General features: G+C 41.3%; 1 protein-coding gene across 2 annotated transcripts in view; it reads right to left on the bottom strand.

Annotated features, from left to right (window-relative positions):
- Nucleotides 1-1,470: 1,470 nt before the first annotated feature.
- Nucleotides 1,471-16,256, bottom strand: part of PLEKHA8 (pleckstrin homology domain containing A8) — a 31,287-nt gene continuing 16,501 nt past the window's right edge. The window contains exons 8-14 of one of the 2 annotated variants that reach the window (XM_041466294.1): nt 13,965-14,124; nt 13,475-13,560; nt 12,777-12,835; nt 11,369-11,499; nt 10,799-10,869; nt 9,451-9,512; nt 1,471-8,536 (exon numbers count right to left, since the gene is read on the bottom strand). In XM_041466294.1, the coding sequence (XP_041322228.1) occupies nt 8,339-8,536; nt 9,451-9,512; nt 10,799-10,869; nt 11,369-11,499; nt 12,777-12,835; nt 13,475-13,560; nt 13,965-14,124 (767 nt within the window). In that variant the 3' untranslated portion in view covers nt 1,471-8,338. The remainder of the gene's footprint in view (nt 8,537-9,450; nt 9,513-10,798; nt 10,870-11,368; nt 11,500-12,776; nt 12,836-13,474; nt 13,561-13,964; nt 14,125-16,256) is intronic. The other variant, XM_041466295.1, reaches the window with a different exon arrangement.

The raw sequence follows: 16,256 nt of genomic DNA, 5'->3' as shown, positions 1-16,256 counted from the left end.
GGACGGACAGACAGCTTGGTTGCACCAATGTCTGGAAAGGTCTGGTGTACTGCAGTATCTCCTGCAATTCCTCCTCTCAGTCCTCATATTTGTGCTTGATTCTTAACCAGTTCTCAAATGGTAAAACTTTTCTTTCCATGGCTAAAATTCAGGGAACAACTTTGTATAAACGTGTTAAGCTGATGCTTAAAACCTGTATTCCAGATTTTGCTGTAGTGCTGAACTATGGTCCCATATTTTGCATTTCAATAGCTTTTATTTCCTAGAGGTCAGCAAAACTGCATGCCAGCCCCATGCTGCCCGCAGGTAGGCAGGGTTTCCAGCTGGGCTAGAAGGAAACCAGCCCACTGAAGGCTGCACTCTGCCTCGTTGCTTTGGTGCTGTAAACTTGCACTGTCTTTCCCTCTTAAAATCAGAAACATAGTTTTTATCCATACAAATGAACCCTAAGGAAAAAGAATATTTAATGATATTTTTGTTATTACAGAATCTAATGTGTCCTCTTTGATATTCCCAGTTTAACAGCAGCACCTGTGTGTTCCTACAAACCCTACATGCTCAGCACACCAATTTATTATTTTGAACCATGGATCTAGATTCCTGCAGGGACAGGAATTTAGCAGCCAGCATCACATGCCCTGACCTTTACTAACAAATATAGCAAACTGTCAGAGCTGGGGCTCTTTCTGCAGTTCATCTGTAAGGGCAACAGATTCACTTTTCTAATCAGCAGAAGTTGCAGCGAGGTGACTCTTGTCAGGGAAGTATCTTTTTGTTGAGAAATCCCAGTGCATGGGATTTCTACCAGAACATGTCAGTGCAGTGCTGCTGTCTTGTGTTTGGCTGTTCAGGAGAATGAGGCAGTTTGCAGAGGGGACTGACGACTCATGCTCAGCCCTCAATGAAGCAAATACAACTCCTGGCCTTTGCAAGGATGATGCTCTGGGGTCAACTGCAATTAGAAGTGTTGAGAATCTCCTGAATCCCTTGGGAGACAGCAGCTCTGGCTGATCAGTGCTGCTGCAATGGCATATGTGCACCCCATCCCACCTCTGCCACAGGGCTGGTCAGGCACAGGCAAGGGCTCTTCTGCAGCTGAGAAAATGCCTCTGCCACGGCCCAGCTCTCTGCCTGGTTGTTGCCATTTAACAGAGGGACTTGCCCTTGCTAGAGTGACACGACTGAGTATCACAGATCTGCTGTCAGGTCCATGCTGTCTTGAGATGGAGAAAGAAAAGGGAGAGGGAAAGGGATACGTCCCACCCACATTAAGAAGCACCAGTCCTTACCCGCATCTCAAGATGATCACACAGGAGTTGCTGAAGTCTTTGACATCTCTGTGGAAGAGACTCAAGTCCAAGGACAAAAAATACATGTAATTGGAAAATACAAATTCCTCTCACGCTGCCCAGCTGGGTTTTGTAACTACAACCTTCCCATATTTACACTAGCCAAGGACCCACAAGCACATGCCAGACACAGCTTTTATTCTCACAGTCTGAACAGGCTTCACGTGTGTTAACATTCTTCATACAAAGATACATACAGGCAGTTTCTGTCAACCAGAAACATACTGGTTTCGACTGTTCACACAGTAACCATAACAAATGGAGTCCTGAAGAGCACTTTAGGCCCTATATTGTAATAAAAGAAACAAAATCCATGCAAGGAGAAAACGAGATTTAAAAACATGCTTATTTAAAATAAGTTTATTATAATGAAATAATATAAAAGTCTGTCAAAGTCTTAAAAACGCTCCAAAAGAAGAGACAGATGCTGTATGATTTGAGAGATGATGCAGACTGGAAACTGCAGGGTCTTTCAGACTGGAAACTGCTTATGACAGCACACTTTGTGCAAAGCTTACACTGAGAGAGGTGATTTGGGGGGGCACGAACAAGCCCTTAGAATTCAGTAAATTTAAAGTGTGAGGCAATATACCTTCTCTTTGTCTTTAAATGTATGTCAGTATGTATATATTTTAGTATGTAAAGTAAGGCTTACATTAAGCTTAGCTTGACATTGATAAAAATGTATGCCCAAATCTGGCTTGAAAAAAAGCCAAAAATAGGAAAGGAAACCATAAAAGCAAGCTGCCTTGGTTTTCAGTTTAATTATTGTATTCTGGAAAGCAATTTAGTCATATAGTTTCAAGTAGACATAAATCTCAAACTTTCAACATGGCTTTAAATAAAGGAATCAGTAACTTTTGGACACTTTGAATGCTGAAATGCAAAAGAAAGTTGACATACTTAGTGTTAAGCAGAAATAAGGAAACGAAAACAAGGAAGTTTCATATTTAAAAAATCCAGCTTTAGCACATCTGAAGTATGTGGGGGAGAAATCTTACACCCAGAAAGGGATATTAAAAATGACAATCTAAGACTGCATTTTGAAGAACTGCATGCCAGTGGGATGGCGCACGTGTGTGTAAGTGAAGAACACGCCTATGTCATAACTTCAAACCAAGTGCTTTAATCCTTGTGTCAACTGTGAGCAGGATCAGCTATGGCCTGGGTTTGCTCAGAGGCAGTAAGTGCACTATGACACCCCTCCTGCATAAGAGAGGTTTGATATTGCTTGGAGCAAGCAGAAATTTGCAGGGTTTATTCACCAGGGGGCTACAGAAGGCATCAACGAGGCATGAATTCAGTTATTTACACACTGATTTTTTGTTTTGTTACCTGCGCTATGCAGGCAAGAGGAGAAAAACAAGTAAACTAAAACAACAAAACCAAAAAACCTTGTGCTTTCATTCCTATGAGGCAGAACATCCAAGTCTGAAATGCCCCAATTTACACTGCCAGCCAAAGAATTCTGAATATCCGAGTTTATATTTGCATGCCTTATAAAACATCCTGCTCTGACAGCAACAGCTTTCGCAGCAAAGCAGGGGACAATGGAGAGAAAGGAAAGACCAGGTGAGGAAAAAGGTCAAGACAGCCAAGTATGAATAGACTAATGATCTTTCCTGGTGTGTGAAAGGCAGTTTAAGCTTCCCTAAAGGTTTTCACAGAAGCTGAAGTGACAATGAAAAGAAAGGGTTAGAAGGTACAGCATATGGACATATGTAGCACTTTTTTCTATAATGGCCCACACCCCTTAGCCAAAGCAGGCTGCAAACACCTGGGGCAGATTTTGGGCATACTTTTTACATGTCCAACCAACTAAGCAACACTTTTCAAACTAGGAAAGATTTCAAAAGCAAACAGCTGTAACTTAAATCCTGATGATGCTTTACAAAAAGCTTTCAAGTGAAGGTACATGGCCCTTAACTTTAAATGCATCTGGTTAAAGGGAGATCCACAGCACAACGGCGTCAAGATGGGATATTTCAATGACTTGTTATGTTTACACTAAAGCACTTGAGTATGCAGTTCATATTCTACAATTGTAATGTCACAAAACTTCAATATGGAACTGAGTATGGTGACTTTAAATAGCAGAGAGGACTCCAGAACACAGGTTGTTTAAAAAGAAAAAAAAACCCACAAAATAAATAAAATAAATAAAGTATCCGATTGCTAAGCAGAACTTGACTGAAATTGACAGCTCTGCACTGATGTGAATGACATTTATATTACAAAGATGTGTTCATGATCTCTATTCAAATATGCTGACTGCAATTATTCAGTACTAGGTAGCACTTCTATCAGATTGCTTTGGGATTTACCATGTCTCAGCAAGGATGCACGCTATACAGACACTGCCTGCCTCATATGCTGCATCAGACTTCTACGCTCAGCTATACTAACTTCACAAAAAGCAGCCTTACTCCCCCCTAGGGTAAGGCTGTGATTACTCTTATTTCACCTTGAGTAAGTAAAATCCCTGAGAATATGCAACTGTCAGACACTGAAGGAAACAGCCAAAAGCATTTCTAAAGGAAAGGGATGCAAAACTTCAGACTAGCACAACGTAAGAAAGCAAAGCAGTTCATGTGAAGTATAGAGAGCCAGGGTGCTGTTATCTGAGAGTCATGTGGATGTCTATCAGTGTGCAGGTCAGTTGTTCATAAATGTCAGCCATTAAAAAACACAACAAAGAAAACAACCCTAACTAATCAACAAACCAAACAGATGAAACAGAAAACACTGACCTTCTCTCCAATTCTAAATTTGAAGGCCAAAAATTAGTTGCTTGTTCTCTACAAATATTCTAATGCCATCCTCTCTGCTTGCCAAACTGACACCACAGAAAAAGACAGTGAGCTGTCTATCAGTGCATTTGCTTCCACTTGGTCATCTAGCCCACTACATCCTGAGAAGTGTAACTTGGAGTTCAGCTCTGCAACATGCTGCATGGGTTTCTTTCTCAGTGGTGGTTTGACTGCAAAGATAGCATTCAGAAGTCTCAGAAGTGCTCAACGCTCTGCAAGAGCAGTGCATGGAGAAAGAAGTGCAAGTTTTGAAGGCAAGGAGACCTTGCTCAGTTCATTCTCTGCCCGGCCCCTGTTTAACAACAAGCACAGAGGGGCCTGCTGGAGGCAGGGTCTCCTAAAAACGTTCTCAAGCACCAATTCCAGAGTTCAGAAAAAACAACTTTACACAAAACAGCAAGATGAAAAAGCCTGCTCTGAGGCAGGATGCCATGCTGATTAGAGAACATGTAATGTGGAACACTTGCCCTGCTTGTTGGACGACAGAAGAATTGTAGAACTTAGTAACTGGAGCTAGTGGCCCAATGAAGCTGTTCTTTGCCTACAAAATACAGCCTCCTGACTTTTTGTAACAAATTTTGCATCTGATACACACCCAACAGGCCAGTAGCTCTCCTGCTAGTTAAAAAACAAACCAAAACAAGACAGAAACCCCAAAAATACCTCCAAATACTCCAAGCTGAATATACTTTCCTACTACTGGAAAAACTTAGAGCAAAAAGGAATTCAATTTTTTTTCATGATCTGACAGTTAATTTCTAGAGAAGAGAGATCTCTTCCTGGTCTTCCCATAATCTAGCTGACATTTTGTGGAAATGTGGTCTCCATTATCTTTCCAGACCATTCAGCGAAAAACTATTACAGTGAAGTTTCCCACAGAACAGCTGAAAATGAGGAAACTACACAGGGTGGAAAGTTGGTTGCTCTCCTGCAGGGATGGATTCTTTGGATTCACGCTTAGAAGCAGCAGACAACTAAATTCCAAAGGCTCTCAGCCTCATTTTTAGCACTGTGAGTAGTGAAATAATTGAATAGAGCTTTGGTCAAAAGTTTTGACTTTGTACTCACACACATACTTAATTAAAGAAAATCCACAAAACTAAAACCTGATTCCTTCTGATCCTTCTTGACTACCTAGGAACTACAGATGGGTAAAACTCAGAGAAGGTGACAGAACAAGAAGTCACACTATTTAAACAGTCTCTTGGGAATCTGGAGAGTCCCAGCTGACTGGAAGCTGGCAAGCATTGTCCTGATTTTCAAGAAGGGGAAGAAGGGCCCAGGAAATTACAGGCCTGTCAGTCTCACTTCAGTGCCAAGTAAAATCATGGGAAGGACTATTCTGGGAGGTATTGGAAAGCACCTGAAAGACAATGCAGTCATTGGTCAGAGCAAGCACAGCTTCATGAGAGGGAAGTCCTGATTGTCAAAACTGATTTCCTTCTACGACAGGGTAGCACACTTAGTTATCTAGGAAAACCAGCTGATGTCATCTTTTTGGACTTCAGCAAAGCTTTCAACACTGTCTCTCACAGTATCCTTCTGGACAAGATGACCAACACACAGCTCAATAACCACGTTACATGATCAGTGAGCAACTGGCTGGGCACAAATGGTTGTAGTGACTCATCAGACTGATGTCCTGTCCCTAGTGGAGTTCCACATGGCCCCATCCTTGGCCCTGTGCTTTTCAACATTTTCATAAATGACTTGGACACAGGACTGGAAGGGATGCTAAGTAAGTTTGCCAACACCACCAAATTGGGAGGAGCTAAACTGAGATTCTCTTGAGGGCAGGGAGGCCCTGCAGACAGACCCTGACAGACTGGAGATGGGCAATCACCAAATGCATCAAGTTTAGCAAGGGCAAGTGCCAGATTCTGCACCTGGGACAGAACAGTCCTGGTTGTGTGCACAGACAGGAATGAGATGCTGGAGAGCAGCACTGCAGAGAGCTGCAGTGAGAGGTCCTGGCTGACGGCAAGTTAAATTTGACTCAGCAGTGCCCTGACAGCTGAGAGGGCCAACCCTGTCCTGAGGGGCAGACACAGCATTGCCAGCCGGGCAAGGGAGGGGATTGTCCTGCTCTGCTCTGAGCTGGGGTGGCCTCAGCTCAAGTTCTGGGGGCAGTTTTGGGTGCCACAATATAAAAAACCCATTAAGCTGTCAGAGAGTGTCCAAAGGAGGGCCATGAGGATGGTGAAGGGTCTGGAGGGGAAGCCAGGACGAGGTCACTTGGTTTGTTCAGCATTGGAGAAGGGAGACTGAGGGGAAACCTCACTGTGGTCTTCAACATCCTCACGAGGGGAAGAGAGGAACAGACACTGATCTCTTCACTCTCATGACCAGTGACAGGATTCAAGGAAATTACATAAAGTTGAGTCAGGGGATGTTCAGGTTGGATACCAGGTAAAAGCTTTACACCCAGAGGGTGGCTGGACACTGGAATAGGCTCCCAAGGGAAATGGTCACTGAGCCCATCTGATTTCAAGCAGCTTTTGGACAATGCTCTCAGGCACATGGTGGGATTCTTGGGGTGTCTTGTGCAGGGCCAGGAGTTGGGCTTGATGATCCAACCCCTTGGGTCTCTTCTAACACAGCATATTCTATGACTCTACGAATATCTAGTTAGAGTCCTGGTATCTTTCTTTATGCAGAAAGTTTGATGTTGGCCTTTTCTTCAAGTATCACATGCTTTTCTTAAAGCTCACAATGCTAGGCTCTTTAGAGAGGATCAAGTATTCAGTGTGCAGAGGCTCCTGTCACAGAGCAATGCAGGGCAGCAGGTCTGCAGTACATTCATTTTACTAACAACACTGGTCTTAGCCTAGCAAAAGCCAGCCCTACTTCTGTGAGTATGGCAACACTGCCTTCTGTATTTATGAAAACTTTCTAATTCTAAGTACCTCACTAGCACAGTCTTCACCCCTCCTACACATGAGTTAAACTCAGCTCTTTGTACAAAGCCATCTGAAACCCCAGGTCAACACAGAGAGACCTGCTTATGCCTTGAACTGGAGTCAGTAATTCACAGACAGCCTTCTGGTTGGTCATCAACACAACTAGAAGTTTTGTTGCTAACCATATCACTAGCTAAAAGGAGTTCTTCACTATTTTTAATAGCAGCAATGCTAACAAACACATTTTTATCTGTATCAGCAAAATGGGAAAAAGGAGAAATCTTTCTTAACTTTTAAGTCACTTCTAAATAATTTCAAAATTCGAGATTTGTAATTGGTCCCATGTTTAATAGCTCCATCACAAATTTTAGCTTCCCCTATACTTTACTCATTTCATGTCCACTTGCATGAATTTTCTGCCCATAATGACAGTCTAGGAAGGATTTTAATGATATCTGATTTTCAAACTGCTAGCTGTACTCAACTTAAAAGCAAGTATTACAGCTTTGCATGAATTTGATTCAAGAAACCCCTGAAACCTAAAAGATTTATATGGCAGGGAAGCCACAGCACGTACTGCAAGCTGGTCAGGGAACACAACATCATGTTCCAAAGACTAGACCTTGGGGCCACTCAGACCACCAGCCACATACACCTGTGGTGAAGATCTCTGCAATATTTGGATTAAAAAGTTTATTTAATTTAATAAATATTTATGTCATGCAAATATATTATTTGCATTAAAGAGCTCCAACCCAAATTGAGGGACAAACTCACCACATTATAAGCTGGTGTTTAGCTGTCCTCCTCTTCTGCTATCAGGGTAAAAATAACTCTTACTATCCTCCTACACCACAGCAGGGAGTGGGCACAGGGAATGGCAGAGTCAGAGGCAGCAGCACCTGCCTGGGTGCCATGTTGGTGACCCAACAGCTCTGCTGCATGAGCAGATCTCTCCTAGGTAAAGCAGCAAAGGCCAAATTCTGCTCTGTTACTTTGAGGTGAAGAGAAGAGGAGGTGCACAGGCAGAAGAGAAACAGTCAAAAACATTCATCACGGACATAGTTATGATCCAAAGAGAGACAGTACCTCTGCATTTAAATGCAACACAAACGTGATGAAAAGATAAAAATCACACATACCCTTCCCCCCAAAACACTCAACACCCTTCCCACCTGAAAAGATACAATGAACAGAAACGATGTCCCAAAACCAAAATGGAAGAAATCTTTGTTAACAGACACAGTCCCTGAATTTTTAAGATGTGGTCTTGCTGTACTTATACCACCTCATCTGACTCCAAACCATGTATTTCATAGAGAGTGTCCAAGATATTTAGCTGCTTTTCCATGGCTGGTAAGTAAATGTTGAGGTCTCTCTGCATTCCTTTGTAAAATGTTTCTTCCTGAGGATCGCACTCATCTACAGACAGAGCTGCCACAAAATCTTCATACGTTGGAGCTGCCCTCAAAGCTAACTGAGAGAGGAAACAAAGCTTTTAGATTTGCAACACAGAATGGGAAAAGAAATACAACTAAAGCCATGAAAAACTTCTAAAACTTCCCTCTTTGCATTTAGATTGCATAGCTTCAATTTCATCACGTGTACGTGCATATATTGAGAATTTTAACTAGAAGGGAGGTTAACTTTATAAAATATTATTTTTTTATTATTTTTGTGTAGATCCCCAGTTAAAGATATCTTCACAGATGCCAGACTTTTAGAAAGTGTCTGTGTATCATATTTTGTATAAATAAATTGAGCACATCAGAAATCCATTAAATACAAACCCCAAATAAAGTATAGTTTGTTACGGGAGCTCCCAACCCAGTGTTACACATCATCACCAAATTCTCAACAGGCTCTTTAGAAAGCTCTCTCCAACAATTCTGCTCCTCTCAAAGTCATGATTGCCTGGATGAGGTTTTCCTTTTTCCTTTTGTAATTTCAGTGATAATTTTCCAGTGACAGACACAAGGGGGAGCTGCCAGACTGGACGAAACATTTCCTCTACCCAACTCCCCACACACGCTGTGCTAACCCTGTCTGAATACTCTTCATATTCAAAGAGATATCAATCTTCAAAAACGCAACCTCGAAGCCTCTTTTCTTCATTTAATAGTACTGCAAGACTGTGCTCAAAAGCACATAATTAAAAAATTGTGCATGCAAGTGCAATCTGCCTGTTTCATCTCTAGAAATAAGGCTCCACCCTGAAAGTCCAGTACTAAATACAGCGAAAGCCACAATCCTCACTTTGAAAATAAGGTCTGGCAAAGGAATCTATTCATTTTAATACGTAGAATTTGAACACAGTTTATTAATTACACACAATATAAGATCACATGGACAAGGCCCCCAGGTCTATCAGCAGCCAAGATAAATACTTACCGCGAAGACCCCGCGAACAACCCAACCATGGTGCTGCCGTAATGTCTTTCCATAAGCATTGTCTTAAAGGAAAAAAAAATTAAAAATCAAGAGATGATGTATGGCAGTTTTAAGTTTGCATCACAAAGAGAACACAGAGCTTAGAAATGACTATTCAAGGGTATATTCTTGCCATCCAACATAAATAATGGCTGTTTCCAAGTACCTAAGTTATGACTGAAAGGAGATGACAGATTTGGGATTTCTGCACTGGGGTCTCAGCTCCCCTGTCAAATCTCCTTCAAGTCATCCATAGCAAGTAAGTGTTCTAACAGACAGGAAGGCTAATGTGAAGTCTAAGAAAATACTGTATGGAGTGAAATTCCAACAGTAAACCAAAGCTGCAGTGATGGTACAGATATAGAAGAGCTTTTCAAGGGAAGAAAGGGAATCAAAAAGTAGAAAAAAACAGCAGCATGACTCTGCTGCAGACACAGAGCAATTCAAGGAGCAGTTCAGTGCTGAAGTCTTCAGACTCAGAAGGTCAAATAAATGCCTAATCATTTTGCAATTCAAGGAGCAGTTCAGTGCTGAAGTCTTCAGACTCAGTGTTAAACACCCATGGTGTTTAACACCCATATCTGGTAGCAATATATTTACAGCCTCACTTCCAAGAGCTGCTACATACTTCAGTGTAGTAGTTCTTTTTACTAATCCTATACTGTGTAAAAGAAGATAATATAAAAAGCTTTTTAATGGTTGTTTTGAAGTTGCTTTAAAGGATTATTACAACATTATACTGCATGCATATAGAGAGGGTCTTGCTCAGGAGTAACCAAGTCAAGTCTAAGGAGAATTTGTATTTTGTTTTGTATATACTATGGCCAGTAGCTTGACAAAGAAAATGTCAGAAATTGCGTACTTGGAAAAAAATCCTTCTTCTTTGTTACAACCGCCCTTCTATTTCATGCAGGGAATTCACAGCCAAATTGGCAAAGAGGTGATTTCAAAGAATGATGGCCAATCACACAAGGAATTAGAAAACTAACAAAACAGCAATTATACATTTGGGAGAGCTCCCACTGCAAACCAGTAGAGAAATTTGAATGAGTCAAAGCACTTGACTGTCTCCTCTGCCAAAAGTATGCCAATTAAAGGAATCTTTATTTGCTGATGAATCGACATTTACCAGTTATCTGGTAACCCATCTCAAGGCAGCCATTTTAAAATATTTGCAGTTTTCAAAAATGCTATGTCTTAGAGATCACTTTCCTCATCAGCCACTGAAGACACAGGTTCTAAACAAGGAGGAAAGCAGCCAAGTGTGTGAATTTAGAAGCACATGAAGGACAAAGAAATTAGTACTTACTCAGAGCTGTTTGGATATTCTTTTCTCCATTCTTCACTTCTGTCAAAAACCCTTTCAAGAACTTTAAACCTCTGCCAGGAGGAACCCATGAAATAAAAACAAACCATGTTTATAAGAAAGTAATCCAAAGTATAACAAAGCCCCCAAAGTTGCAATACAACTCCAAAGTGCAATAAAACTCAGTATTAAGGAGCCAATTTCAATCTGAACAAAATTGCAGCCACCTCCTCCAGCCTCTCTCCCAGTCCAAGGGAAAACCACTTTGCTAAGTATTTCTGCTGCAGTTTGAAACCATCTGCTTGATGCCCTAGCCAAGTAGGATCAGTCATTCACTGTAACTTCACTTGTACAGGAAAAAAAGTTTGCCTGCAATGGTTTTTTTTTTTTTCAGGCCTTTTGGCAAAGTTGCAGTGATACAACCACAGAAAGCACATGAACCTTGAAGCTGGTCAGTTTGGACTGACGGAGCCTGTGGGAAGTAACCAGCCTGCCCCATGTACATAAGAGTGCACTTAGGTGAAAGGCTTCTCATTCAGCAGTTCACAGAGAAGGCAGCTACAAGGCCATTACCTTTTCAGCCACAGGAGAGCCTCTGTAGCAGAGTTTCTAACTTGTGCTACACCTGCGTTCACTTCATGGAGCACAATCTTCTGAAGGGTATCAAACTCTTCTTTGTTGGTTATAAATTTCTGGTTTATTTTCTGGAAGGAACATAACAGGCAAAGCTTTAGGCCTTTTAAGGCCCAACAGGGACCTATAAACACCAGCCATTTACCAGGACTCTTCCCTGCTAAGAGATACTACAGATTCCCAAGGATGTCACACACTCCCCATGGCATGGCTGCTCTGACAGCCTGGGCATGCCATCCCAGGGCACACCCCAGACACATCTGGCTAACACAACCAAAATAAAGCATTTCAAAATTTACATGGGACCTAGCAAAACTTTACATGGGACCTAGCATTTCTGTCCAACAAAATGCTTGAAGTTCCCATGATATCCTCCCCACTGGAGGAAAGGAGTTAATTCAAACTGCTCTTCAAGCCAAGTCCTATTTGCCCAGAGCTTCAACTACAAGCAAAATTTACCTTCTGACCACTACAAATTCTCAATATTACAGTTAGCAGTGCTCAGCACACCTCTGGTTTTCATTTATTCCCTAGTTTCTATACACAAGTCCTCAGGCAAACAAAAAAGCCAATATATAAGGGGCATACAAACAGATTTTTCTTCTGCATTAAAGGAGTAGCTGCCTGTCACCCAACAATAAATATTCTATGTTTTTAAATAGCATTCTTTTCTCTTGTTATTTTCAGTCTTTCAGTGGCTACTTTCTATAAGATAAGCAACCAAACAAATCTGATTGTATACAATATTCCTTAGCATCAGAAGATGTTTTCTTTTATTTATATTTTTCTTTTTCAAATGCTACGAAAAGTCTTGCTATGAACTTTGTCTCATAACCAGTATTTCAAAAGGTTCTTGAAGGTTCTTCAGAAAGTACTTGAAGCTAGAAGAACTTCCAGTGCAAGAACCAAGCCTGCATGGGCTGCCCCCGTCTGCTGAGCAATTGCTTCTCAAACTGCTTCTCAATCCTACTTGATTGAGCCAAAGGGTTTTTCCCCCACCCCCTCCATTTATTTTACAGGTTAAGTCAACATTGCTAGCATCACATCATGACTTATAACCTATACAGCTCAGGACCAAAGTCATATTCATTAGGTGTAACAGATGTTTTACTTGGCAGTCAATCAAGTATTTTGTAAGTTTGCACACAAGTGGATTTATTAAACACAGCATGTACTGTCAGAACAGAATTAGGAGCATTTCAGTGTTTTAATCTGACAGATGGTACCATTATCAAATATTAAATAACCTTCCAGTACTGACTCCTACCACAAAGATCCTTGAGCACTTGTGTCTAAAGTAGATATTTTGTTTAAAAAATGAAAACCAGTAGTAGAAATAAGTTGTTACCTTGATGTTGCCTACAAAATCCATTTTAACTGGAGCAAAAACAGTTGGTCCCAGCTTGTCTAGGGAAAAACAAGAGCCATATTTTAAAATTGTGTCTTTTTCCAGTTCTTATGCTTCAGTAAAAATAATTTAATTTACTCATTTAACAATCCTTCTAAATGGCAAGAAAATACTTAATGAATGACAAACCAATGTTTTGCTCTGGAGTAGAACAAATCCATCCCAGTCGATACATGTGTTAAAATACTCTGACCTACAGTTCAGAAGTCTTCAAAAGGCTGCATGCACACAGAGCCAACACATCCACTAGATGCAGGGGTCAAGCTGGTGGGGGGCTGTGCTGGGTGAAGATCAAAGTCTTTGGAAAAATCAAATAGAGAGTACAGCTGATGGTGCGCTGTCAGCTGTAGCAGACTGTAAGGCATCTGTGCTGCTTTTCTGAGGGGGAGAAATCACTGTTCCATACAGACACCTAGACTGCCAAACAGTTTATATGTGGGTCCCATCTAAATGAGAGTGGATCCTCTTTAAAGCAGAGGGGTAAGAAACATGTTCTGGTACCAATCAAACTGATTCTGCTGGTACTGCTTCTACTGTATCACTTAAGTGAAGAAACAAATTTTCCAACCCAACTGCTCCACCTTTGCTTGCTGCTAGCAGCAGTCAGAAGGAGTCAGAAGAAAAGAACAGAACCTTACCCAGAACAGGCACAATTGCATAACACGACTCCAGGAACTCTTCTGTTGGTATGCCCTCTTCCTCCCGAAGCTCAATATCACTGAACCTGGTGTCCAGGACAAGGAGAAAATATTGTTACCTTAACAATTATTCTTACGTAACTTCCAAAAGCAAAATTAGATTTCCTGTCCAAGTTATTTGCATAGAGAGAAAACTTATAGACATGAAACCACCAACAAGGCTTTTATTATGTTAAAGTAATTGACTGCAGAGAACACACACTGGGTGGTGTGCAAGCAAGGCCTGCAATTACAAACAAGGAAAAACCTCCCATTTAACTCTGTACAGCTAATTTTGCAAAAGATACCTTCTTCCAATTACTGTGCTGTAGGCAGTCTTGTCAAATAACCTCAGTAAATACAGCTTTACAGACAAAAAAATCTTAAAAATAAGTCCATTTAACGCTTAACATTAAGTTGCAATAATCCTTTTAATTGAAATCTGTACTACCTATTGCTCATGACACTGAAGAAGGTAGGAGAATCATTTTCATTTCTTTCTTCCTCACACAGAGTCAATCCACTTAAAGAATTTGTTTCTGACTGCAGCAACCTGTGGGCACCACAGCCTTCTACAGCTTGCAGCTTGTCCTCTCCATCGTCTTTAATGCCTAACATTTATAGGAAACAAAAGAAAAACAAAAAAAAAAAAGAAAACTAATCAAATGCACATATTGTTATTCCTTTTCATCAATATGCCTTTCCATTTGAAGGAAGGCACTTGGATACCTGGATAATGCAAGCTTAAAAGCATCCCTGCCAGCACCACTGCAGGTTTGGTAGGTGCTCAGACCACATTTCAATCAGTCACTCCCCATTTCTTTAATCAGACAAACCAAGCACCAGGCTGCAGTACAGGTGAGCCCACACAACCTCAGCAAGGACAATCTTGTGAGAAAGAAGAGCACCGAAGAAGCAATTTGGTGCAGCAGGGAGCTGACTCATCTCCTTGAAAGGAAGATTACTTCTCACATGGTTGTAACTTCCCCAGTATTGCTGAAGTGCCACAGTGCATTTTCAAAAGCAAAAGAGTAATAGCAACAGTGTTTACTCCTTCTGATAGGTAAGCAAACTGGCTGCTTAAATGGACACTTACAGGGTATCAAAGGTTGCTATGTTCTCCCTGATTTCTATAAATATCTTTAAAGTTTCCCAGAAAAAGATCCAGGTTCATCTTCCCTACTGTGGTTTATTTTATTTCTTCTTTGGGGCCAAGTACATCTGTTTCACATACAGCACAAGGAAGACAAAGGAAAGACAAAATCTTTCATATACATCCCATACATGGCAAGACCTTCTGACCTCATGGAGAACTTCAGAGAACAAGTAAAGAAGCAAAAATGATTCACAGCACCTGCATCATACAAGCCATAGCTACGGCACATCTTGCTGCCAGACTGTCAAACTACAGTCCAGAATTTCCCAGGGAACCTGTCTTTCCAGGAAAGGAATACTCTCAAGTGTCAGTGAGGATTAGAGAGAGACATGAAGCAGAATTGAGCTTCTGGGTGACAGGATCAAGCTGCAAGGAACTCTCTTCCTCCAGGTGACAACTGAAATCAGGCTCACAGCAGTGCCAATTAGTTGCAGAACCACTGAACAAAACTGGTGCTGGGTGAAAAGAAAACCCCTCACACCCAGACCAGCCATTCTCCAGCCTCAGACACCACTGACATTCACTAGCAAAGTGTCTCTGCCAAGGAATGACAGAGGTTTGAGTGATGCCACTGATCTGTCCTTCACCAAGCCACATAGACTGGGGAGTAGAGAAACAGCCCAGGTCTGCAGTGACACTGCAGGAGTGCTATGCAAAAACCCTGGGTCCTCTGAAATTTCAAACTCAAACACTGTAAGCCCTAAATGACAGAAATTTGCTATGGAACTTACGTGCTCAAGCACTTTTAAACACTGACTGCTCTTAAAAGAGGGGAGGAAAACTATCTGAGACAGGGCAGAGCTCTTGGGGTCAGAGGGAGCACCCAGGTACAGCCATCAGCAAGACAAAGCCTATGGGCTGGCTGGGTCAGCCCACCCTCTATGGATGGTCTGCACATCCTAACTCCACCCCATATTGACATCAAAATTCTGCAGCTCAAATATCTGTACCCAAAAGAAGGTAGCCTTTTCTCTTTTGTGCACAGAAACCACAGTAGCTAAATGACACCAAAAACTTGAATTAGTTTGATGTCCTTGCTTTAGTGCTATTTTATTGGTATTATGCTAGATGGTGTCATGAGTGTGTTATTCTGCAGGGACTTGCCAGATTATATAGTACCAACCCCAAAAATGGGAAAAACTCCAAAGAGAACCCATAAGGGCAAAATGACTATCATCATTAACTTGGACTTAAAAACTTCTGCTGACTCACTGACTGCATATTTATGTTTTGGAATAACAGCCAGGCAGAGAAAGCCGCTGCTCAAGAACAGTACAGTCCATTCAACAGGATATGCAAAAATCATGTTACATGAATAGTGATCCAAATTAAGTTCAGCAGCCTTAAAAATATAAGCACATTGGAGAGAATTTTATACTGAATTAGTTCAACAGTATTTCACTGAAGTCACACACAAATCTAACTTTCACACTATTGCTAAGGTAAAGGAAGAAATAAGATGCTTTCTAGGATACTCTTAGTTGCAGAAAATGGGTTAATTTTCTGTAAACATTTGTCAGAGCAATCAAGAGTGTAAGTTCAAGCCCTCAGACACACACACAAAGCTTCCACAGCCCCTTCTAACAC

The sequence above is a fragment of the Pyrgilauda ruficollis genome, unplaced genomic scaffold (assembly GCF_017590135.1).
Source record: "Pyrgilauda ruficollis isolate IOZ18807 unplaced genomic scaffold, ASM1759013v1 scaffold2, whole genome shotgun sequence".
Classification (NCBI taxonomy): domain Eukaryota; kingdom Metazoa; phylum Chordata; class Aves; order Passeriformes; family Passeridae; genus Pyrgilauda; species Pyrgilauda ruficollis.
This window is presented reverse-complemented; position numbering and strand designations above follow the sequence as displayed.